Source organism: Colius striatus, chromosome 6 (assembly GCF_028858725.1).
Source record: "Colius striatus isolate bColStr4 chromosome 6, bColStr4.1.hap1, whole genome shotgun sequence".
Lineage (NCBI taxonomy): Eukaryota > Metazoa > Chordata > Aves > Coliiformes > Coliidae > Colius > Colius striatus.
In genome coordinates, this window is record NC_084764.1 from 22,668,551 (window position 1) to 22,694,310 (window position 25,760).

Here is a 25,760-nt window from a genome sequence, read left to right on the forward strand (position 1 = left end):
GTGACAGGCAAAAGTGAGGCTGCCCACATTGCTTTATGGGCAGCTTTGGATGGCAGGTTTGTTTATGGTAGGAGCTACCTCAAGGTGCTTTGAGAGGAGAGACAAGTCCTTTTCATGTTACTAAAAGCACCTTCATCATAAGAACTAAAAATGCAAAAGGATTTTTGGCACAGGTACCTGTACATTGGCACAGGTGCAGCTGTGCAAAGGCAGTACAGAGGTGCCCCAGAGCTTTTGCAGCTGGTAAAAATCTCTCTCAGTTCATACTGATACCCATACATGTCTTTTAAGTACTACTTATAATTTTGTACTACTGCTCAGGAAAGAGTGGAGTGCCGTCTTGTGAGCCTGGGCATCTCCTCCAACAGTGCACTGCAGGGAGGGCAAAGTGGCCTTTATTCCTCTAACTATATTTTAGAAGAATGACACTCTATTCCTGTTTTGTAAGAAACAGGATAGATGTTCTCTTGAAGGATAATCCAGGACAGCAAATTCTAAGTGCAGCCAGGTGTCTCTTGGTAGTGCTGAATTGGGTATGATAGCCCTGGAAGGAGTTGAATTGAAGATCCCTTAATTTCTCTAACAGCCCATAGTCACCCCTTGCTCACTTGGCTGGGCTTCCCTGGGGTACAGGCTTCCCTGGGGCCCATCCTTCCTAGATGCTGGCCAGAGCGAGCCAGCATTCAACAGAGAGACTGCTACTAACGTAAGCAGTAGGAAACAGGTTTTCAGTGTTCAGGCTTGTCTTAGGAAACCAGGTTTTATTCTTAACTCTCATGCCTTCCAGGTGCAAAGTACCTTGAAGAGTATGAGCATGTGGATTGTGTTGTGTCTTTTAAACTCTGTTGCAGTTTACACTTCTTGATTTGTGTTCCCATTTCTAGGGGATCTTATTCTCCTCAGAGCTTCAATAAGCCTCTAAGTATTGAAGCATAATACACTCACAATTAAATGAATAGTCTGCTCAGCTTCTGCTTGATTTTTTTCCGAAAAGTCACATAAAGACATTTTCTTGCATCCAAGGGAGACATGAAGTGAAGCCTTCCTCTAGTACTCTACCAGATAATTGCTTTACAGACAGTAAGTCTATGTCAAATTTACACTAGTAGCTGAAGCTGGCAGGGAGAGTCTTGTCAAATATACTGAGTTTTCTGACTAGTCGTGATAAAGGGCCAAAAACTGCATTTCTTGGAAATTTTCTAAAGATGGAACATACAGATCATATTTGAATGCCCATGGTTATGTTGACCTTTACAGACTCTTCAGAAAACTGATACAAGCTGGTAAGACAAGACAATATGAATTTCTTTGATAAGGTTTACAATGTGATCAGAACCTCATCTGAAATTTAAGCTTGATGTGTGAAATACACTATTAAATGTCTGTTTGATGCTTTCTTGGTTTTAGGACTCATGCAAATTAATGCATGCATGGCGGAGAGGTCATTATGGACTCTGAGGCATCATTTCAGACATGTACTAAGCTGTACACAGTTGCATGTCCCTTTCATTCGCAGATGTTTGGCATGAAGAACACGCCAACTCGTTTGCTAAACATCAAAGCACAATGTGTAGCAAATCATACTGTAAAGCAGTGCAAAGCAGTTGTTAGTGAACAGCTTGTCTCACCTGCCACCAAGTGAGTATATCACAGATATTAATAGTTCCTTACTTACTCCCTACTAATGTGAAACATCCCTTTAACCAATGAAGAGCAGCACTGGAGGGGAAATGCATAAATACGTGGCCATAGCACTTTATCTGAACGGGGTATTACACACAGGAAGATTATGCATAATCTAGTTTATCAGGCAGAAAATAGGATAAAAGAGTCCCCCTTGGTGTGTAAGAGGAGAACTTGCACCCCTGCATCTCAACAGTCAATGACAGTTGAGATAAAAAAAAGCTAGTGACACAAAAAGAGGTAGTGCCCTAATGCAAAAGGGCAGTTGAAAAATCATAACAGGCCAAATGACTTTGCATATTTAAATACGTAGGTCCATTTTAATCATTGTGACAAGTGCATACAAGTCTGCCAAGACAGTGATTTAAGTGGTGTAATTGAGGCAAGCTTGACTACAGATCCATGCCTTAGTTTCCATGCATTTGGAAACAAATCAAGTGAACACCAGCCCAGAGAGGGGCAAATGGCAGCTCCCAGGGGAGAGAAACTGAAACACAAAAAAAAAGTGGAAGGAAAGGAAAATGACTTGCAGGGGTAGTGAAGAAGTCACCGGGGAATGGACTAGATGATCTCTAAAGGTCCCTTCCAGCCTGGACCATTCTATGATTCTAAGTCAGTCTTTAAATCACTTCTAGAAAAAAAAATTAAAATGTGGATAACAGCGAAAGGAAGAAATTGTTTAACATGAAAAACAAGAAAGAGGAACACTAGGTAGGGAAAGATAATAGAACTAGAGCGGTAAAGAAGCACATAGGAGACTAAAATAAAGAAAGGAGGGCTAAACAGGAAACAGATACCAAGTAGAAGTAGCCAAAATGTCTTCATTTTTTGACGATTCACAGAGCTGATTGCCAGGGTTGGAACTGGAGGGGGGAAAAAAGCAAATTAAAAAGGGATTTTTTTTAAAGCAGAAGAGATATTTGAAGACAGCCACATCATGCCCAGTAAAAAATGAGAAGTATTGACACCAGATTGTCCATTCCTCGTCAGGGATGTGGTGGGTTGCATAGGTGCTTTACAATGTCATGAAAGACAGAGCCGCAGGACCTTGTGTCAGATACAGAGAGGCACAGCATGTTAAGGTCTGAAAACTGGTTCAACAAATCCTTAGTCTCAATAACTACTATTTCCATTCTCTAACAGCTGGAATCATGGCTAATATTAACAAGTCTTAATTCTTACCAGGTAAAAAGAGACATATCACAATCTAAAGTATTTTCTTTGAGATTACAAGCAAAGCAATTTTATCTTCCTGTCATAATTCTCCATAAATCTTTCATTAATACTTTGATGAAATTAAAAGTCATTAACTGTTTTTTATGAACTGTTGTTTGTTTTGCTAAAAATTGCCCAGAACAATAGCACAGGCTGACTGTTATATTACATTCATCTGGTTCTTTTTTTGCCCTCAGAAGCACCTCAGCTCAAGTCACAAATGTCTGATATATCTGTGTCGAAAGCACAAAGTTTTTTCCTTCTGCTATGTTTAAAGCTTCTAAAGAAACGTCACATCAGTTTAGAGAAGTCGTGGAGGAAACATGATGTAATGTGGTCTGTTACTCAGGTCTCCCTTTTCAGAGTCACTTTGAAATCACAAATAAGGTGATATTTCTCTGTGATGTGCAGATACTTGTTAGTTTTCTGCACTCTCTGGGCATTTCCTGAATTGCCTTAGAATTAACAGTGGTGGTCTTGGACTGTGTTACCAAATGGTATCAGTGGACACCAAATAAAACAGAAAGGGTAGTTGGTGCTGCGGGCTGGTAGATCACAGCAGGCACCATGTTTCAATGACTGACGTAGATACAGAGAATGTAGACATCTATGTCTGGGCTAGCAAACCAGCCTTCCCTCACAGACAATGCAGAGAAACATGAATGCCTTGGGCACAAAGCATCTCATTTATTTGTGTATCCGCCTTAAGCTGTTCTGAGCTGTGTTGTAAAAGTACCTGTTCCTCTTTATTGACTGTGAAGATAATCTGGGGTGGTCACCACTACTGTGTATATCTACAGATATATCCTATTCTAGTGACTGAACACAGTGGTTTTGTGGTGACTGGTGAGTGAGTTGACTCTTCAGTGGACACGATTGGTCATCATCCCAATTGGAATAATGTGGCACTTTGAGAAGAAATGCCCAGGATTGCTCCAAGGCAGAGCCTGATCCAATGCCCCAGCCCTCCAGGGATGAAGGTGGTGGTGGAAGACTCTCCTTCCAGCATCCTTCATCTGATACAACATTCACACCTGTATCTATACACTGACTAGCACAGGAAGACCAGTAGCCCATCATGAGGCCTTAGGAGCAGACCTCACACCTTCCAGGTGGATCATGAGGCTTGACAAAATTTAACTGTTGTTTTGGTCTGTGTTCAGAAAGGGAAAAATAGACAGGAAAAGTTGAGTATTATGACCTTACATGTCCTTGCTTTCAATCTGTATTGACAAAGACAATGTTTATCTCTGTCCTTTCTTCTCCCCCCAACCTGCCTGTACATCACCAAACCTGGGATCACCCAAGGAAACCAATGAGAAAAGAAGAGAACGGAACCAATCGGGCTGAATATGCAATGACCTCCTCCCAAAACAACAAAACAGTTGATAACAATGCGGCTGTGTAATCCCTGAAACCCGCCCAAGGTGCAGGAGGTGGTAAACTTTCAAAGCACACACATGGAGTATGCAGGATGGGTGAAATAAGACAACGAAAGGAGCTCTGTGGCCAAGGACTTCATTTCAGAAATAGCGCACGCATCAGTGATTCAGAAGAGAAAAGCAGGCTGCTCTTCAGACTTGCTGCTTCTCCAAGGGAGGATAAACTCGCCCACCCGGGCTGCCTGGAGAAAAGGCCTCACAAAGGCATAAGCATTGCATGCTGTCTCTCATGAAAGCAATGTTGCGATGCCTCCCAGTTCTTCTTCCTCTCTTCCTCCCCACTTTTCAGTTTCAATTGAGTGTCCACAAAAAGCTGCTGAAATGGAATCTTTTGAGGAGAAGGTGATCTGCCAGAGTGGCAGCAGTTTATTGTAAATGAGTCTGAGGATCAAGGGCAAGAGGTGTCACGTATGAGCTTCTCCAGCCTGTGCAGTTTTGAATGCTTCTACTTCATTCTTATAATTCTTGTTATTTCATTATTAAAAGGGAAACAAAAGGTTTCTGTAAAGCCATCCAAGCAACCAAAAATTGCATGAACTTGTGACTTATCCCAGGAAATTCATCTGCAGTCTGTTGACTATGCAATTTCCATGGCTGAAGATTTTTCAGGCAAAAGAAATAAAAATGTAAGATTTTAGCAATCAGCATTGCTATTAAAAGGAATATTATTGAGGTGCTTTGAATGTTATTACTTCTTAATCAGCCTCCTTTTTGCATCACACTTTAATTTTTATCTTTAAAAAAGTTCTTCCTTTGTGAAGTTCTACACGTTTCTCTGTGTTTGCATCATGCTCATTCCCCAGAGAAACCCCTACAGGAAGGATGTTGGTTACATCTTGGCATGAATATTTGGACAGGATTGTATTGAAAGGACTAGCAGCCCTTTGAAGTCCTCTTCATTCACTGATTAGTTTTGTTTCCCAAAAGTGTCAAGTCTCTTGAACTGGCCTGGTTTGGAGGATCACTTTTGAAAGTCTGGTAAGCTGGTTGTGCCCATGTTAACTCAGTCTCTGCCTCTCTTGGGCAGAGGCTGACGATTGTGCCAAATTCAGCATAATAGCTTAGTGTTGTACTGTCCGTGTGGATTGCAGACTATTTAAAGCAAAGCTGAATACACTCAAGTTCATTTCATGTAGGATCTCATGTTAGACTCAGTCAGTAGCCCTTAGGATAAAGGTGATGAAACTAGCCAAGGCGATGAGCCTAGCTGAGATGCTGGTCTTTCTCCACCTCCTGAAAACTATCCTTCATGTCACGCCTCCATGCGTATGTCTCCGTTTACCTCTGTGCTGAAAGTAGTGATGCAGTGAAAGACAAATTCCTACTCTGGCTTCTTGTCTGGACATCAGGCTTTGGTACCGCTTGGTCTCTGTGTCTGTGAGTAACTCCCAGACGCCAACCGTCCCGCTCCGGGGCTCACTGCATCTCAGCCATCGCGTCCCTCAGTACTGCAACACACCAACACCAACACATCAGTTCTAGATATGGATGTGCCTGAACTGCAGAAATCAGACCTGGATTTTGAATGCATTCCTGTCTGCAGTTGGGCTATTGTAGAGTTTGGCCTGATGATAGAGGAAGATGATATTCTGCAGCCCTTCCCCAAAAAAGCTCCAGGATGTTCAAGTCAGCAATTTCAGCTCAGGCCCATCTCTATTTTTCTATTACCTATTGAACAATAGGTTGTATGTAAATATAAGTCTCTTTTCAGTGATCAAATGAAATGCTGCTATATACCACTGTTGAGGAATTTATGGAGTTATTCATTTAGCTTTTTAGCCTGTCATTACTATGTAGAAGTTTAGCCACATAAAACTATTTTTTAAAGGCTAGACTTTCTTGAGAAGTGAATGCAATTACAAAAAGTGAAAGGGAATAAGCAACCCTTTGCTCAAGAGTATGATCGGTCCCTGCCATGTTCACGTTGTGTGCTTGCACAAGACACAGTGATGTTCTTAGATCCAAAGTGGGATTAAAATGACAGAATTTAGAGAATTTAGACTTTGAGTCTAGTATCCCAAATGTTGATTGCCTAAAGCACTTAGCCCCAAAATACTATAAGAAAAAATATTGCAAGTATATTTCTAGAATATTTTTTAAACTATAACATTTATTTTGGTGTAGTTACCTCTGTTTGCCTTTCTTTTTTTACTCCAGTTGTGTCTGCCTAAACATGACATAGTTTGAAACTAGTTGCATGTTTAGCTGAGAGTATCAAGTATGAATGCAGATGAGTTTAGCATGATATGGGCTCAGCATTAGCACTTTCTCCTAAAGGTTGTTGATATTATTTATTTCCTAATACAGCTTTAAAGGCATATTCTGTAAGGCCAAAATCACAAAAGAGATTTATATCTCATTATGTTCATCAAAATGTGTCTGTTTTTGCAAGAAGTCTAAAGAGATGGTCACTGGACACTGATTTTCAGTCATGTCAAGAGTAAAATGTCCTCACTGGTGTGTGACATAACACACAAGCAAACCCACCCCAGGTCCCCTGAAATCTCATCAGGAAAACATCGACATTAAAAACTTCATGGAGCCGGGAGGCAGGTCATTTTAAGGAGCAACACATGAGGACTAGGATCTATTTTCAATTTTGCCATGGATCTGCTGTTTGTTAGCAAGCAAATTTGCCTTTCTGTGCCTCAATTTACCCATCTGTATAATCAAAATAGAAATACCAGCTCTGTGGCAGTGTTGTGAGAGATATAGATGTATCTGATTTGCATAGGCAGATGTACATTACAATTATAGCCAATATGCTGGTGTTAAATAAATGGTTTTGGGTGCATCATAGCCAGAATATTTCCTAAATAAACATTCCCTAGTGTGCTTTTATAATCTATTGGTCACAGAAGGGCAGCAGCAATCAGGCTGGGGGCTGCTCTTCTGCTTGTCCAGAGCTTTCCCTCTCAGCATTCACACCACTGCACGGTGGGTAGTCATGGGAAATCTTGCACGGGGTAGTTTTGCCTTTAGATTCTTGTGTAAGTACAGGTGACTACACTGCACCAGAATTTGAGGTGATCTTCAGAAATGCATTTGGAAAAGTATACTGGAAGCAGGCATAAGTCTTCAGAAAGAGAGGCTAGAAACGCAGTGTCATTGAGGAATGATTTCTGAAGGTTGCTGATGTGGTTTAAGGCTGTGTATAACACTGCAGATTACTTGCAAAGCTTTTATAAAAGAGGCTTCTGTGCTTCCTTATTGTACTGTAATTAAATACAAAGGGAAGGAATAGGCTTGATGCATAAGGGCTTCACTAAGCAGTGACCCTGGATCAATCCAAATTGCAGCTTTACAAGCATTTTCTGTTTGTTTTTAGCCACCAAAATGTCAGGTGTACAGAGGTCCTACATAGCTTTGTTCACAAAATAGCCAGATCCCCAGCAGCTGCAAAGGTGGCTGTTTTCTATGCAGAAGTTTACTGTTCTGCTCTGACCACCACCAGGCTCAGAAAACTGCTCTGTTCTGTCTGAGGGAGAGCACCAACTCAAAATTTCTTCTCAAGGAACACCACTAGCAGACACAAGCCAGGAATGCATTTTAAGAACCTCAGCTGTAGGTTGTTGAGTTTCCCGGGTGCTCAGCAGCACCAGGAAGGTAGAGCTGCAGCCCTAGCCCCGGCACCCTTCCTGACTCAGACTCACCACAGTAGTGTGCCCAGGAAAGCATCTCTACCTTGGATACGTTCTGCAAAAACAGACATGGAAGGAAAGAGGAGAGTTCTACTAAGAATAAGATATAAATATATTGATATGTATCTATACAAAGACCTAATTGTTTGGTCTTGCACGCCATATGGTCTCAGCAAGTGAAGTGAGCGTGGGCCTCCTGCTCCAAACAGGTCATGACCATGGATGCTGCCAAGCAATGGAGAATCAGGCCTATGGTAGATATGTATTTACAATACTCCCTGCACCTGTACAAACAAAAATATATTATTTTAAACCGCAAAATAGTGTGTCTAAATCAATGCATGAATGTAAATATTCTAAGATCTGCCTTCTTGACTGTGTACCACATGTACAGATGAAAAAGAATATTGTTTATAGAAATTCTGTATCAGTGGTTAAATGACTAAAGAGAAAAAAAAATCATAATTAATGTTGTCATGTTTCTCAAACAAGCCATTAATGTATATTTAGTATTTAAGGATATTGCTCAATAAGTATGTTCCGTACCAAAAACTGTGTTGCATATACAGATTGTGCAGTACCCTATTTTAAAAAGGCATCATAATTAATTTTTATTTTAAATAAAAATGTACTTGTAAAAAGTTTCCTGTGTCCTGTCTGTTGTGTAACTAAGAAGAGTCTATACATTGGAGAGAAATGCTGAAAGAAGGAATGGCTGCAGTGCCTCTTCAGGCACTTCTCTTCCTGTCCAAACTAACTATGCTTGCTTGAACACTTTCTCTTCTGGCTTTGGAGAAGCTCGTGGCTGCTGCACTCACCTGCATCTGACTGGATTCTGGTTCTGTCTCACCTAACCATGCAGTTTTAGTTCAGATATGCAGATATGCACACTGCAGGTGCTTCACAGATAAATGAATTACACTCATACATTGGTGCACCTCCCAAAGCTCAAGAAACCCCTTCTCTTTATGCTGAAGGTGCTGCAAGTTTCCTTACAACATAGTCTAGTTTAGAGTGATTTATCTTTCACGTAATACTCCATAGCTTTGAGGTTTTTTGGGAGGCTAGAGATAATGTTCACTGTTTTATATTCTAACTCCCTGGGTGGACTTTCTTTTTCTGTGCAAGAACAAACAGATATTACAGACCAGTCCTTCAGCAGAAAATACTGACAGCAGCTGAACTCAGATCCTTTGGTCAGGATCCACCCCTCATAGTTTTATGTCTTTAACAGAAGGGGATGAAGAGCACAGTCTGTGTGAGGTCCTCTGAAGCCAAGGGGCCATTAGAACCTGAACCCTCCTTCACAAGAGGGCTTTTCCTTCCCCAGCCATAGAAGGAGCCTCAATTAACTCCCCAGGGTCTGCCAGGTGCCTCAGGCCAGATGAGTAGCAGCCAGGGGGTAGGAGAATTCTATTTTAAACAAGCAGGCATTTTGGTTACCAGGATAGTATTCCATAACAGTTTTTTGTTGGTCCCTTAGGAATGATTTCATATCCCAGTTTAAAGAAGCCCTTGAATGGGACAGGCCAACAATGAATTGCAGCAATAACCATACACTATAATATCCAGCAGACTCAAAATATCAGACATGTTTTGCAAAAGAAAACTGCTACATTAATATCTCCCCGTGTCCACTGAAAAAGAAAATGCCTCTGGAAGGCATTGGCCATTGCTCTAGGCATGGGAGCTGCCAGGTGAACATCATCAGTACCTCCAGTGTGCAGCAGAGGAAGAACATCACTTAGAAGAGGAGACTACCTTCTACTACAATCACCTTCACTCTCTACAACTAGGTCCACTCTCTACAACTACATAAAAAAAGGTTATAGCGAGGTGGAGTTTAGTCTATTCTCCCAAATAATAGGACAAGAGAAAACGGCCTTAAGTTGTACCAGGGTATTAGATATTTGGAAGGACATTTTCACCAAAAGGGTTGTTAGACATTGGCACAGGCTGCCCAGGGCGGTGGTGGAGTCATCATCTCTGGAGCTACTTAAAAGATGCATAGGTGAGATGCTGAGGGATATGATTTAGTTTAGTGAGGGGCTTGGCAGTGTTAGGTTAGTGGTTAGACTCAATGATCTCAAAGGTCTTTTCCAACTAAAACAATTCTATGACACAGTTGTGACTGGGAGAAGACCACTAGGGGACCAGACAGCAGAAAAAGGTAAGGCATAGCCTGGGTGAAATTCAGCTTAGGTCGCTCAAGTCCTACTAAAGTCAAAAATATTAGCCTAGAATTCACTGTCATTTGGCTGAGCTCTCATCCTGCTTTAGTCATGGAATTGATGCATGAGCATGTCAAAAAAATGACAGAAGTACTGATATTCTTCAGCAAACAAGAGTATTGAGTGAAAATCTGATTAGACTAAAGCACAGGAGAGTTGCTCCAAACCTAAAACTGGGGTTATGTCTTGAGCATAGCTGAAAAGGTTGCTAAATAACACAAACCACAGCAACTAGCCATGCTGAAGAGCCTGGTGTGCTCTTCCTCCATAGCCCCATCACTGAGTACCAGCATTACAATACCAAGAGAAAAATTAGATTACTGGCGTTTAATATTATTTGGAGAGTTAGCAAGAGGTTTCTACTGAGAGAGATGCAGTGTATCCTGTGATTTTGGTAATATACAATCATTATCAAGTGCATTTCACTGGCTTCATCTGGTTAGACTCATGCATTGGACCCATGCATGGCTAAAGTCTACATCATTTCAGTAGATGTGTGGTACAATTAGTTTCAAATTACAGCTGTCTCCATTTCTGCAAGATGCTCTTGTTTGGGCATGCTTGATTCATGCAGGTGTAATCTTTGCCCCAAACAATCAGATGTCTAAAAAAACCCCACAACTGATGTTTTAGTATGTATTTAATATGTAACTACTAAAGTGTTAACATTCTTAGTATTAGGAGATATTTCTTTTCTGTCAAAAATATCCCTTCATAGCTGACTATTTAATACAGATTTTATCTAAGCCATTTCCTTAAGGTTCTTTCCTAACTATTATGTCTTCAACTATTTTTATAGCACCAAAACAATTGTCTAATTGCAAGCTAACGAGAAGTTGCCCTTGAAAGTGACCCAAAAAAAAAATCTTGGAATATTAATACCAACATTCTTGGCATGTTCTGAACATTTTGTTTTGTTTTGGTTCTAGTTAAAACAAAAGCACTCATTGACATGTTAAAACACTTGTCCTGCTGCTCCTGTCTTGCACCATGGCACACTGGTATATCAATGGGAATGAGCACAGCATCTGAGCAATGCCTGTACCATACCAATGTCCTCCCAGTCAAGCCTATTCCAGTGTGCAGATACATGCAGTCCTGCAAGCCCTGGCAAGGGGTCCCTACCTGAGCAGCTAACTTATAGCACATGGGAAGTCCTGGCAGCCATAAAAGCAGTCAGCAATGCCTGGGTGAAGTGTGCAGCCCCTGAAGTGGCATTTTCTGGCAAGAAGGAGGGATGAGTCAGCTGCTGGGCATGGGACACAGTACCAACACCCACTTTGTGTCCCTGGTTAGGACAGTCACTGAGCAAGTTAAAGTACAGCTGCAAGATGATTGAGGATGAGGGTAGGTGATCAAACCCCCTTAATCATATTTATAAGATGACACAAAAATATTCTACCCATGAAAGAAGCGTTGTTGGACTGACTAGAGTTTCTGATCAATGTCTTGATGCTGCTAGGGAGGGTCTGGACAGGTCAAGTGGAATACATGGAGAGCCAGCTCTATTTCCCTTAACAACTGGCAGAAGAAAATCCTACAGGCTTTCATTTCTGTGTAGATGACAAGACTTTAAGAAGCTGGCTAGATACATCAAATCTTTCTGGCTTGTCGGTTTCCTTAATCTGAGCTCTCATAAAAAAAAACCAAAAAGCCAAACCAAAACCAACCCACAGTTAAATGGCATTTATATATATCTGCCTGAAAGTAGTTTACATTATATATCACTGTGACTGAAAGAGAAAGGAAGTTTCTTTGTAAATAGCAGCTGGCTGTTTTGCTTTTTTATGCATTGATATAAATTTCATGAATTCATTTTCATGTAGCACAAAAAAAAAGAACTGGGAGCTGAAACGTGAATAAATTTCCCTTTAGGTTCAGCATCGCTTCCCCCTGCACACGCAAACAGAAATGTTCACAGTATTTAAGTTTCATTTAACACAGCCGGAGTCGGAAGCAGAAGAGAAAATCTAAAGAAAAGCAGCAGTATGGCAGACACATCCCAGTGAATGAGCCTGTGAGCCAGAGACAGCCTTTCCTATTTTGATGTGTAATTTGAGGATAATTCAATTAGACATTTCAAGCAATTTAAACATTCATGCATTGTCCAGCACCAAAGCATGAGCTGTTCAGCAGCAAACTAGACCTGACAGCCTTAGCAGGCCAAGTAAAAATCCCAATGTTTACAATGGAAAGCCCTCACCTAATTGATGACTACCAGAATTTTTTTTTTTTAAAAAAAAAAGGAAAAAAAACAAAGGGGGAAGTGCAAGGAGAGACAAGGAGGATGGGAGAAGTACAAATGGCAGAATGAGGGACGTATCCTGGCTGGGGGCTTCACACCTCATTTGCAGACATATACTTAACAGAATATTTCAAGGCATGTGTGTTCCTCAGAGAGAGAGATTAAAATACAAACACACCTGATCACCCATCAGCTTTAATTTACCAAGATGAGCCTTGTGATGAAATCCCATTTGCTATTTCTACTGTGTTGGCTGCTGTCTAAATGTGATGAGAGACATTCTCCACCCATCACCGTGTCATCTGAACAGACTCAACTTTTGCCATCAGGACCTTGAGAGATATCAATAATATTTCAGTTTCATTTGTTATACAGGAGGACAGGTTTATTCTCAACACCTATGATTTTAAAAGCCACTGAATACTTGAGGAAGGATTCCTCTCACCTGATTTTAAATAAGCTAAAAATATGGTGTTTAATATACCTAAATTATCTAGAATCTTGTCTGCAGTGGATTAAGACAGCACCTCCAGATGGCAATCCATCTTACCCCAGGTAAGTCCCTATGCCTGGAAGGCTGAACAGCCCCCCTCGGTTTGGTTACACAGGGATAAATGCTGTTACAAAAAACGTGGCTCCCAGAGTCTGAACTTATTGATGATGAGAGGTCAGATGCTGCTGCATGCAGGCATTGCAGCAGAGGGTTATCACCCAGTCCAATGGTGTCAGACCCTTCTCCTAGTGAGAAATAATGCAAAATTAAGTAGTGAAAATAATAATAATCATCGATAATCAGTAGGAACAGGTCATCCAACACTGGACAGAAAATCCAACCTCATTCTGGAAAATACAGTGGATTAATTAATACAAAACCAGACTTTACAAAATTTGAAGAAAAACACTCTGTGTGTGTGTGTGTGTGTGTGTGTATGTATGTGCATACATATATATAATTGAGTTCACCCTGAGTAGAGAAATGTTATTCTGAAAATAATAATTCTTGGTCAGACAATACTTTTGAGGCCACTTGCACAATCTGGTCAAGCATCCACTGAGCCAGACAACTGAAAAGCCTGCAGTGCATCCTCTTCACTCCCTGTTAGCAGCAGCACAAGCAGTGCAGGCTTCCACAGTAGTTGTGGGGTTATGGCTGCTTGGAGCCTCAGCTTTCCTCTCTGGATAAAGAAACTCAAACTGGGACCTACAGAGGCCTGGAGAGCACACAAGAGAGGAGCCCAGGGTCCTAGCCCAGCTTTCAGGCAAGGCCATCTCTCCAATGTTGAAATGAACGTGGAAACACAGGTTGCAAATAAATTCAAACATGAAACCTCCCCACAACTCATTTTCTTTTTCATCTTAAGAAAATCTGCAGTGGCCATAAGACACCTCCTTCAAATCTGTTTTTCCTTCTGTTTTTGAGCAGTTTCTTTTATCAGGGAAAACTACTCAGACATGTGAGTGAGGAAACGAACAGCCTTTGAAGTGACTTGTCTCTAGGGCAGGGGGCTGCATAATCTGCCTGAGCTGGTCACACACTATTGACAAGAATGACTGGAGGTGCCGAAACAACCAACTCATCCCTTCTGATGGCTGCAGTCTGTCACTGTCGCCTGAATTCAGCACACATTGCACAGACGTGCCCTTTCTCCAAGGGAACCACGCAGCTGAAAGCAACATGACACTCCATCAGCTTAGGGAAGCTTAAAAACAACAGCGCTGAGTTTGTCTAGGGGTTTTCAGGGATTTTCTGCCCTGACTTACATTTAATCATTGAAAATAAGAAAAAAAAATACATTAAAAAAAGATAATCTAAAATATACCAGTTACCAACCCACTTTTCCCAAACATTTTTAGCTCTCAAGCCTTGTTTACTCCAGGAGCACCTTTGTTCCAGGAAGGTTCCTGGTGATGTTATTCGTAGCATGAACAGAATTTTCTTAAATAGCTGTTTCACAATTGTTTTTCAAACCTGGTAACTGCTCTCCCACTTACAACTCATCTATTCTGAAGCAGATCACGCTTCAGAATATTTTGTCTCAGTCAGATTATACCTCAGTATCTCTAGAGGTTGCCTGGAAAATGATCACAATTTAAAAATCTTGCTTTGACCCGCATTAATTTTCAGCTGTAGCTGAATTAAGACAATGACCTGTAAATAATGTGTGCAAATGAGACAGATCATCAGCTGCATCTGCAAACCCTTGGTGCTGGGCTGGAGAAAGAGAGTCTCAACTATCAAAATCATTGCAGAAGGTCTGATGCCCAGTGCATGATGCTGGCTGATGACAATCAAGGATTTGCTGATGCTATCAGATCTGAAGAACTGAGGAGGGGAAACAGAGTTGTGTGGTTAATGTTTTTCATAGGGCAGTGCTGTACATGTGCTGATTTCAGTGACTGAGCTCCCACAGTCTTGGCTGCTTTAGGATCTGACTGCTGGGGGGTTCACATTCAGACTTTCAAGACCAAAGAGAGCATGGTTACATTTTGTGCAGAGTTCTGGGGCTTGAAGTAGGTAAGAGGATGTTTGTTGCAACCAAAGTATAAAAGGTTTACCTGAAATTTCCTTTTGCATAAGGGAACACATTTTAAAATTATGCTGGAGACAGAAACAGTTATTGCTTATTACATTCTACACATTTTATTCCATTCTTAATATGCTAGGAGACAGACTAAGGAGATGCAGAAGTGAAGAGATTCTTATTTGCAGGAGAGGAGGAAAAAAAACCCCCTTCAATAACAAAGACAGAATTCATCCATATGTCATATGATAAGTGACAACTAAACTAATATAAATTAGACCTGACATTTGGATGCTGAAGAATAACCTACATTCTGCATTTGTTGTGATGATTCATAGCAATGAACTTGACCCAAAAATGCTACATAAGTGCTCAGTGTTATTAATAATAATCATTATTCAGAGAATTCCCAGAAGGATTAATTCAACTTCCTTTCTGCAACAGCTCCGGTCTCCTTCTATTCAGTATGTTCATTTTATTCTCTTCTAATTAAATGTGATTTTCTCAGCAGATGCCTTTTTTTTTTGTTGTTGTTGGAATATTTGACTCAGCAGAGCTGAGCTATGGGCAAGTCATCCCACTCGTTGACTTACCGCTCCGACTGTGCATCGCAGCCCCATGTGCTGCCTGCAGCCATCCTCATGGGAAGTCACAGCTCTAGACATGCACTGAAGGGAAAAGCTGTCAGGTTTTGAGGAGGCCCACAGTGCAGATCACGTCCTCCCCTCTGGACTGATGTCAAATGATGACCACAAGGCCAGCCTATGCATTCTTGATACAGCTTTTAGGGAACCAGTGTTATTGGTATGATAAGCGAAACAAGCTACTGGGTCCTTGAAAACACAACTTGAAACTGTTCTGGAAAAGGAAGATGTTGGGCTTTTCCTGGTTCTTCATCTTTTTGTTTCAAAATAACACAACAAAAAGACAGATTTGTAGTAAAGAGCCACATTTTCAGGACAAATTTAACACCTCCCCCCCCGCCCCTTCTGGTGTTATAAATGCAACTATACTCCAAGGGACTCCCACAGCATCTTCCCAGTGGTGGACATTGCCCGCCAGTTTAGGGAGCATCATCAGCTGTATGGAAACTGAATTTACAGAACTAAGGACTGTGGCAGGAGCTTTGACCCCTGGCAGGCTGGAGGGATCTGCATGAGGCTGCTGAGAGGTGCTCTTCTGTACCTGTCTGGTGGCACGAGAGCCTGTGGCCGATGTCAGGCTCCAAGAGGATGCAGGTACCCAGACGCTCATCTCCAGATACAGCACTGCAGCTCATACAAGCATTTGCTGCTTCTTTCCTGGTTGCCTACCTGTGTTGCCTTTCATAGAGGGCTGCATTTCTCATTTATTTGGTGGGCTGTTTTTTTAAGGACAAATGCTTTCTGGATTTAGCTTGTACTTCAAAAGAATCAAAGAATCAAATAATCAAACAAAAGAATCAAAGTCGTGGTTTCTTGCTGGATCATGTGGATGAATGAAGCAACAGGCAAATCACCTCATGCTGAGTTTGCACTAGTCTACCCAGTTCACAGAGAGTACAATTGGTCTCTGTCTTAGCTAGCATCAGTGAACAGTCTCAAAGTTGAGGTAAACTGAGGCAACTAATTTGGAGACATCAGTGCAGCTGCAAAGAGCATTTGCTGAAGTCAGGAAAAAAAATTTCCAGTGCCCTTGGGGAACCAGAGGTAATTATTTCCATATACACGCCTCCCCTTCCTGAAGGCAGATGTGACTGCACAGATAGATCCCCTTAAATTCTCCAATGGGAACATATACCCTACATTTACAGGCACTGAGTTCCTTAGGAAAAGATAAAGTAGGAAAAAAAGGTCATTTGTCTAATCCCGTTTTGCAATCACTCAGTTCAAATGATGGAGGTTTCAGAACTGACAATGCTTTTCAAAGTTTTGTTCTCTTTTGTTTTCTTTTTTTTTTCTCTTTTGTTCAGTATTTTAAATATTTACTGGTTGATTCTGTTTCCATGAATGGAATTTTTTCCCAATTACATTTCTTTTCCTAACCTCCTGAACATTACCATGATTTATAGCATTTTTTTTCTTCACAAAAACCAAGGTACTGAAAGAAAGAATTGTCTGATGAGTAACATCAGTTTCTGATAGAGTCACCCAAGAATAGAAATAATGTACAGTCTTGCCCTGCTAATGTCCTTCCCATAGAATTACAGTACTTCATGCAAAACAGACCAGCTGCCATAAACCTGCTCCATTCATAGAAATGATTTGAAACCTTCACCTGGTAAATAGTCATGTAGTTCCACTGAAGTTGAGGAACTTCAGTTTTTGCTGCTTTCAATAAGTTGCTAAAAAGCAGTCCTGTTGTGAGCCAATATCTGCTTTATTCCCTCTCCCTTTTTGTGTGAGCCGTGGTTGCTCCTGCAGAGCACTATGCCCTTCACCTGAAGCTGCAGGATGGCTTCCAGCCTCCCAGAGCTTTTCATTACCTTATCTCCATTATTTAGACAAATGCAGGACACTTCTCCAGACAGATTGCAGGGCGCCAGTTTATCTGTGTTATTATTATAATGAGCCTTTATCCACAGTATCCAGCCTCTCCTTGAAAATCAATCACTGATTAATGTTCTGTAAATGGGGGGATCTCCACGCTGTGGTACTAGATGTACTGCCTTCCCTTTTGATCCCTCTAGGCTGTGTTTCACTGCTTGCTTCTTGTTTTGCTTTTCCGACATCACTTGGCCACTTGCCATCTGCATATTTATTGTTAAATAACCAGTTTGAAGAACAATCATGATCTATTTAATGGGACCTGTGTCAGCCATTCAAAGGAGCTTAGCTTTAATGCATTTACCCAGCTGGTCAGGGGCAAAGGGTAGCCAAGGTGTCCTGAACCTGTGACATTAATGATAGCTATTTCCTTTGTCACTCTACTGCCCGTGAAATCTTGCCACAGTCAGCTTGTCCCTGGGCTAATCATGATGTCATGTAATTACATGGAAAGAGGAAGCTCATAACATTTATTTTATCCTGGGAATTACATGAATCGATCCTGTAGCAAACCAGTCCAAAGACAGAGAGCTTTTGGGGGGACATACTTTACATGGGGTTTTTTGAGGATCACTCCTTTTAAATGCCCGGTTATGAAAATCCATCAGAGGAAAGGAAATCTGTGTATTTTCCTTATGTTTTGGCTTCCTAATGTTTTACAAATTATAGGAGGGCTTCTCAAAAACACAATCCTATAAATGTAGGCACGTGTGCAAATGGCATCTTCCAGGGGCTCTATCTGTGCTACTTAGGACAAACAAGATAATGCTTTTACATTATTGAGGAGAAGAAGAAAAGGACCACGTGTTTCAAAAATGTGGCAGATCACAATTGAAACATTGTATGTATAAATATACAAATCTCATTTAGATCATGAATTAAGATGGAATACAGCTTCCTTTTGAGCCAAAAACACACACACAAAAAAAGAGTTATAAGAGTCAGTCTCAATTTTCTGACTTGTCTACTGGGATAAAATTCCAGTCATGGCAGTAGAATAATTATCTTATTTTGGCTCCATGTGTGAATTTCCATGCAACTATGGGCTCTGCCTCGTCACAGATGGGCATATCATGAGAGAGGTCGTTATGCTGGGCACTGTGCATGTACATAACAAGAGAGATTCTGTCTCCAAAGAACTGAAGAGATAGCAAAAGCTAGGAGCAATTGAGACCTTTTACTCTCATTTTAAAATGGGAAAATTGTGGGACACAGTGACCTGCAGAAAAAAAAAAGAAGAATGCTCACAAGGAATAGTCTCAAAAGCCCGCACTTCTTGGGATGCCTGAAGCGTCCACTGGGGAAGTCTCAGCAACAGACCAGGAAGCTACCTCTGTCTTCAGAGTCTAATGATGTCAATGTGGCCCTAAACCCCAAGTAACCACCTTTGGTTACAGCTACAGTCTGAGCCACAAACACTCATATTCTGTCACTGTCTCTGAGGGAAATTACTGCATTTTGATGCTGCTCTTTCCTTGGCATTATTCCTTTTGGAAGAAATGCATTTTTCTTTCAATGAAGAAAGCAGTTCAAGGGCAAGGTATATTTTCCCTAATTTTCTTAAAGACAAAAAGGAGGTCATATGTGCTGGCATTTTCTTGTAACCACTTTAAAAATCTGCACACTCTCCTGGCTGCTTATCTAAACTAGTTAGGACTGGAAGGTTTCTATTTTTCTTTCTAGCGGGGGGAGAAATTTCATAAAACAAAAGGAACATGCCTCAGAGTAATATTTCAGATATAAAATTATCTACCCTGAAGATGTAAAAAACCATTTTGCTATATTTATCAGTTTCATGACAGATAAAGGTCAAAATAGGAATTTATCCATCAAAATCAGAAGAGCCTCTTAGGCTTCCACTGTCCCAGCTAGAGCTAAAACTGCAGCTTATGTTTTAGTGTTGACAGGGTTTGGCTTTTTGTTGTATGAAGGTTTGGGATATTGAAACAACACAGGGTAAGAAAAAACAGATCAAAATTAACAGTTCACAAATGTGGAAATAAAAAAAGCCAAACAACAACAACAAAAAAACCCCAGAAAATTATGCAGAACCACTTCTACTTTAGAGAGCGCCAAATCCATTAAGCTAATTAGTTAAGCAGCTGACACTCTGACCTGACATTTTTTCTTCACTTGAGATCTGTCATTCTTCATGCAAGGAGATCTCTCATTGTTTCTAATCTAAACAAACCCCAATATACAAGCATTCTTCTGCAAACAGCTTGCTGATAATTTTTTTTCTCTATACAACCACAACCTGAAATTTGAACAGTGTGACATATGTGACCTATTACACAAATTCTCTTTTCCCTTCTTTTGTGAACCAATGACTCAGACTTCACAAGCAACTTCCTTTTTCCCTCCCTCAACAATTAATTTCACTCAAAAATAAGTTTCCTTTTAAGACTGTTATTTTTAAAAAGCAACAAGGAGATGGATGACAGGACACTTTAATGTAAATCCCCTTTCTGTCATGAACTTGTCGTAAGACACAGACACGACAAAGAAAGCCAGATCTCCAGAAAACATCTGAGAGAGCAATCCAAAATGCAGGGCTTTTGAGCTCCCCTTCAGCTGTTGCCTGCCTTGAGAGGGGCTTAAATCTTCAGGGATCCCCCCAGTAGGGTAGCTTTGTTCTGGGCACACACTTTTCTCCATCCATCCAAGCAGCACTGAGCACTAGAACTCATTAAGCATCTCAAACCATTCGCTTCTGCGTTTTCTGACTAGGATGTGCAGGAGACTGTGGCTTTAGAAATTGGAGTTAGGGTACTGACCAGAGGTGAGAGGGGGTTGTAAGCAGTGCCCTGGTCTGTTCATATTCTGTAAAATGGGGAGAGAGGAGGGGAAAGAAAATAAATAAATTCCTACCCGACAATGCTGGGAATGGTCACAGACTGGAGATAAGAGCCAGTATCAGTCCTTGGAATAAATAAAATTGGCAAAGCACCTGCTTTATCTGCCAGAAAAGTGGGAAACTTTGCATCTCCCCATGTCCCCCGTGGTGGCTGTACTGCAAGCAAGCAGAACTGAAATGAGTAAGGTGTTTAACTGAAAGGAGCCAGGTGTTTTAAATATGGTTTTCACAAACCATACCTCTAGGAGATACCAGATACCTCTAGGAATCATTTAAGCACTGAAGCCCATCAGCCAGAGCTGCAGTGGTCAGTCATTTCTGTTTTGTGGCCTCCTCCAGAAGCATCAAACATAAAGACTACTGCAGGTATATACAAGCTTTCTTGTCTTCATCAGCTTTCACAGCTTCCCAAGAAGTATTCCATAGGCTCCCAGGGGCTTGAAATGTTAAAAAACATCGTTAGAGATCAAAAACATGTCTATGCTCTGAGTGTAGCAGTATACAGAGGTCTTAGCTCTGAATCACCTCTGAAAGTAAACACCTCCATTTTCATGACTGAGTATGAGTGGGCATGCAGAGGTGCTTACATTACTTGACTCTGTTCCTTTGCAATAACTCATTCATGCTCTGTATTTTGTAGAAATATTCATATCTTGCAATAGTGCATCTATTCTCTATCTCTTCTTCTCTGTCCTATATAGAGTCACCACTGAAGCCAATGCACTCTATATGACACCAAGGAAACAAACAGCTCTCCTTTGGGATGGCTCTCCTGCACCTCACTCATAGCACACCAAGCAGGCAAAGGAGGCAGGCCCACACTGAGTACCAGGACTCACATCCTCAGCCCATAGAGAGAAGAAAGATGAGGAGTGGAGCAGGCCAGCAGATTGCAGCCAGGTGGCACAGTCTCCATCCTGAGACCATCACTATATCAGACTTTAAAAGGCTTTGCTGTCTCTTCAGTACATTTCTGCTCCTTCCCTTCCTCAGGGGAGTTTCTGAGATTAAAAGCTTAGAAAGTCTCCCAGTCATGGCAGGAAAAGTGGATGCATTTCATAGGATGCCTTTAGTTTCTCTGTCAGGATCAGAGGAGAGGAGATGCGTCCAGCCTGAGCTTCCCCTAGGTGAAGTGCACAGCAGGATCAGGGGAGAGGAGAGATGTCCAGCCCAAACTTCCACTAGGTGAAGTGCACAGCATCCCCAGCAAAATTTCTGGGATGGGTAATTAAATTGTTGCAGCACAGGCTCACACACCTCTTGGGGCTAGCACGGAGTGGATTTAGCAGGTCTGGGTCCAGAGAGCTTGTTTTCTCATGCTTTTCATACTCCATCATCCTCTCTAGAAAAAGAAATAACCAAGCTTGACTTTTAACAAATTTAATTTTCTGAGTGTGTTTTGGCATTGATCAAGTAGTTGCCTGTTTTGGACTTTTAAGTGATTGTGTCTGAACTGTGACTCTATACACATGCCTGCAAGTGAGGTACCCTGTGACATTTTTGCTAAGCTAATAAATTCCTGCCACTGAAGCTTAATAAATATTACTCCTCTGCCATGCAAAGCCTGAGGTTGTTCTGCTGAGGAGAAGAAGATTAGAAATTGAATTTGAGGAGAAAACATTTTCTGCAGGATCAGAATTTGATATAAGCCTTAACCTTTGGATATTCTTTACTAAAATACCTCATCAAAACTAAGAAAATGAAAAAATCTTCTACTTTTGTGAGCAGCAATATTTTTTTCACCAAAAAATTAATTCACTTACATGTCTAGAGAAAAAATGCAGACTGCATTGCCTTTATGGGCCAGATTCTGCCATCCTTTGTACCTTGAACCCATTCTATTGCCAACCCAAAGCTGAACTATCATTGCTGATAATTGTAAAAGGGTAGCATTGGGTTTTGGACTCATATTTAGAAAATTCCCTCTTTTCAGTCTTTGTTTGATACTATATTTTGAATCACTGAAGGAGTGAAGAAGTTTGGATGTTTTTCAGAAGTTTCTCCTAACAGTAAATCCTTCCCCACAAGCAGGACCACACACACCACTCTTCTGGGAGGAAGGTGGGCTCCAGCTTCCTTGAGCAGGACGAACAATTTAATGTTATCCTCTTGCATCACAGTTAGATGTCCTACATATACTAAGATACTTCAAGAACATACATTACCCTAAAGAGATCAGATGTATATTGTGTCATGTACATGTTCCTTTGTGACCTGATCTAGGTGGACCTGCTTCTGCAGGGGGGTTGGACAAGATGATCTCTAAAGGTCCCTTCCATCCATTCTATGATTCTATGTAAGCACATTGGCAGCTCAGGCCAAGAACTTGAGTGATACAAAGCACTGAAGGCATCAGATACTCAGAAAATTATGGACCACTTCTCTACAGAAAATACAAACTATTCCAGCAGCCTGTCGTGCTCTTGCTCATCACTTCCTCCTTTTTGCCTTTTTATGGCTAAGGCCTTTTTTTCCCCCCATTTTCTTCCTTTGTTTAAATTTAAGATCATCTCTTTGGTTCTTAACAGGAAGAAGTATTTCATCCCAGAAATGTTTATGGGTCATTGACAACACACAATTTGTGTTTTGCTCATTAAGGACTTCCCAGTCAAACTTCATCTCTTCCCTATCCTTTCAATTAATCTTCCACTTGGCTCCCTACTAATGCTAACAAAATATTGTTATAAAAACATATAAAGTTGCCCTTCTCAGGTTGTAAGCAGTCTTTCTGGCATGAAGTCCATCCCAATTAAATCTGGACTTGAAGTTCACTTCTAAATTTCAAAACATGATGCAATCTGTGAAAGTTCAATAAATTAAACGCTTTCTGTTCCATCTGATATGTGAGCTAATCTACTTTTTCACTTAATTTTTATATGCTTTCAAAGCCAAGTGTCTCATCCAAAAAACGTTGCATCTGAAATGCTTGTTGAGTGAGTTAATTTCCCTTCTATGAGTGCTGGAATCTACCAAGAATTGTCAAATTTTTGTTTTGGCTTAATTTGTTTTGCTTACAGGTCCATGTGGAATTTCCTCCACTGGCCCATTGAGACCCCAGAGCTACCTTGGGCCCTTCAAATTCCCCTTGATCCTGCTCATCTTTTGTGCTTAGGAGATCTTTACACAGAGACACTGGGGGTGGGAAAATTCGTTTTACATTTCTCAGAAGGCTTCACCAGTATAAACCCCATTTTCATAAAACTGCTCTGAGGAAGGTTAGTCTAATCTCCTTCATGGTATGCTAAAGGAACTGAGACACAGATGCTTTGTCTTAAACTGGTCCCATTCTGGGACTGAGAGGATGGCAATCACATCCAGTCCCAGGGCATTCCTATGCCAGTTCATCTGGTTGCTGATAATTAGTCAACATAATCACTGTATCTCACTTAACAATTTTTTCCTATATGTGTATTGCATAACAGATCTATACAACTTCCAGATTTAGTTTGCCTCACAAAAGCATAAACCAGTTGTTTCAGTGCTTCAGGGACAACTTAAACCTGTGAACGCTGGAATTTAATGTAATGTCAAAGCATACACATTTGAAACTATGACCTCTGTGATGGCAAAGGAGATCAGATAATTTGAGGACACATAAATTTAATTACGTAACTATCATTTCTTTTATTCCAAATGTTTTGTTCCTAAGCTTTAATTTAGAGGGAATTTTAGCTTGGCTAATCCAATAAAGACCAATGACTTGGAATAAAAACAGCAACAATTACTCCAAGTCCTTTGCTTTCCCTTGCAGCAAGCAGTCTACCCCACCATTAGCTTTTAACTTTCAGACACATCCTCTCCATCTCACCCACTGTTGACTTTTCCCAAATGAACTGCCTCCATGGAGAGTGGTTTCAGCCAATAGTCATCTGTCCTGCTATGGGATATCCTACAGCTGTCTTATGTAGTGAACCTAATCAACCTGCCAGGGAGACATGAATTATTAACAGTGTAAAACTGATTGAAATTAGTGATTCTCTCCACTTAATCCCAGTGTGAGAAAACAAAACTTTGCATATATAAATACCAAGTTATCTCAAGCAAATATGGAACATTAATGAGCTGAAATACGTGCCTTACTCTGTCAGTGCTACATGAATTACTGGAGTACTGGATAAACCAGTTGGATGATGATTCCAGGCTTGTTTCAGATTCCCATTCTAGCTATAGCTTTGTATATGAATGAATCATAACAATTACAACTTATTAGATGTCTTTAGGAGAGATCTCAAGGCTCTAGATCCAGCCAGCCACGTCTCATAGGAAGAAATCTTAAATAAGCTATTGCAGATCTGTCCAAGAGCCTCCTCGTGACTGCAGTTCATGCTGAAAGAAGAGTCTTCAGGGGCAAGAGCAACACAGATTCCCAGCCTTGAACATTGCATCCCGGATCTGGAATGGAATGGAATGGAATGGAATGGAATGGAATGGAAGGGAATGGAACAATTTCAGTTTTAAGGGACCTATAACAGTCATCTAGTCCAACTGCCTGACCACTTCAGGGATGTTCACAAGTTAAAGCATATGTTTGCCATGGCAAAGGGAAAAGTACTGTGGAAGCCAGGGAGGTCTGCTGGACTTCAGAACAAGTCCACCACCACTGTATCAGTTAGGGGGAGAAACTGCCCAGCTTATCCAGACAAACAACTCAGATTTGTGGGGGAGACAAGACTCTTCCAAAAAGTACCACTTAGTCTAATATTGTTCTGCTGGGGCAGTATTACTGCTGGCCACAGGTGCCTTGAAATGTAGCTGCCCACTACCTGTAAAGCTGACTTCTCTTCCCATACAGGATGAACAACCGGCTGTAAATAGGCTCACCCCAGCAGTTAGGACATGACTCGCTGCTGCAGATGGGCAAGCACACAGCTGTCCCCAGGATGGGAGATCACAATCCCAAACAGCATCCTGCGGGCTACAAGGATGCTGCTGTTGACAAGCACAAAGTTCTCTGAAAGTACTGCATATATTCAGCAGATGCTTTAAAGAAAAAAAAATCATAAAGACCTTGCTTTTTCTATTCTCAGAGAATACTTCTCCCTGTGGTTTCTAGCCCTCATAGGAAAGACGGTGAAACTCTGTTCCTGAGAAGGCTTCCTGAACCACAAAACCAGTGTAGGACCACACTCCAAGCACTCTATTTGCTCCAAGCAGTGTCTTACATCACTGTAATGACTGTAATGAAGACATTAGGCCTACTGGAGGAGAAATGAGCTATTTAAAGACGATCTAGCACCAGACTGGCCTGAAGTGGAATTTTCCATTTTATACATGTGAAAGATTAGACTGCAACTACACCAGGTTGCTGCAGAATTAGCCATGGATCCAATTATGGCTCTTCTTCTTTCAACATTTTAAAGCTCCCTTTCTGAATTTGCAGTCAGCAATAAGGCAGTTTA

General features: G+C 41.1%; 1 protein-coding gene across 2 annotated transcripts in view; it reads left to right on the forward strand.

Annotated features, from left to right (window-relative positions):
* Positions 1-8,573, forward strand: part of PRIMA1 (proline rich membrane anchor 1) — a 56,277-nt gene extending 47,704 nt beyond the window's left edge. The window contains exons 4-5 of one of the 2 annotated variants that reach the window (XR_009818962.1): positions 1,408-1,638; positions 4,207-4,281. Coding sequence is in view for 1 of the 2 variants with exons in the window: in XM_061998668.1 (XP_061854652.1) it covers positions 4,207-4,306 (100 nt within the window). In the remaining variant the exon portion in view is untranslated. Of the gene's footprint in view, positions 1-1,407; positions 1,639-4,206 lie in introns of both variants that reach the window. The other variant, XM_061998668.1, reaches the window with a different exon arrangement.
* Positions 8,574-25,760: the final 17,187 nt, after the last annotated feature.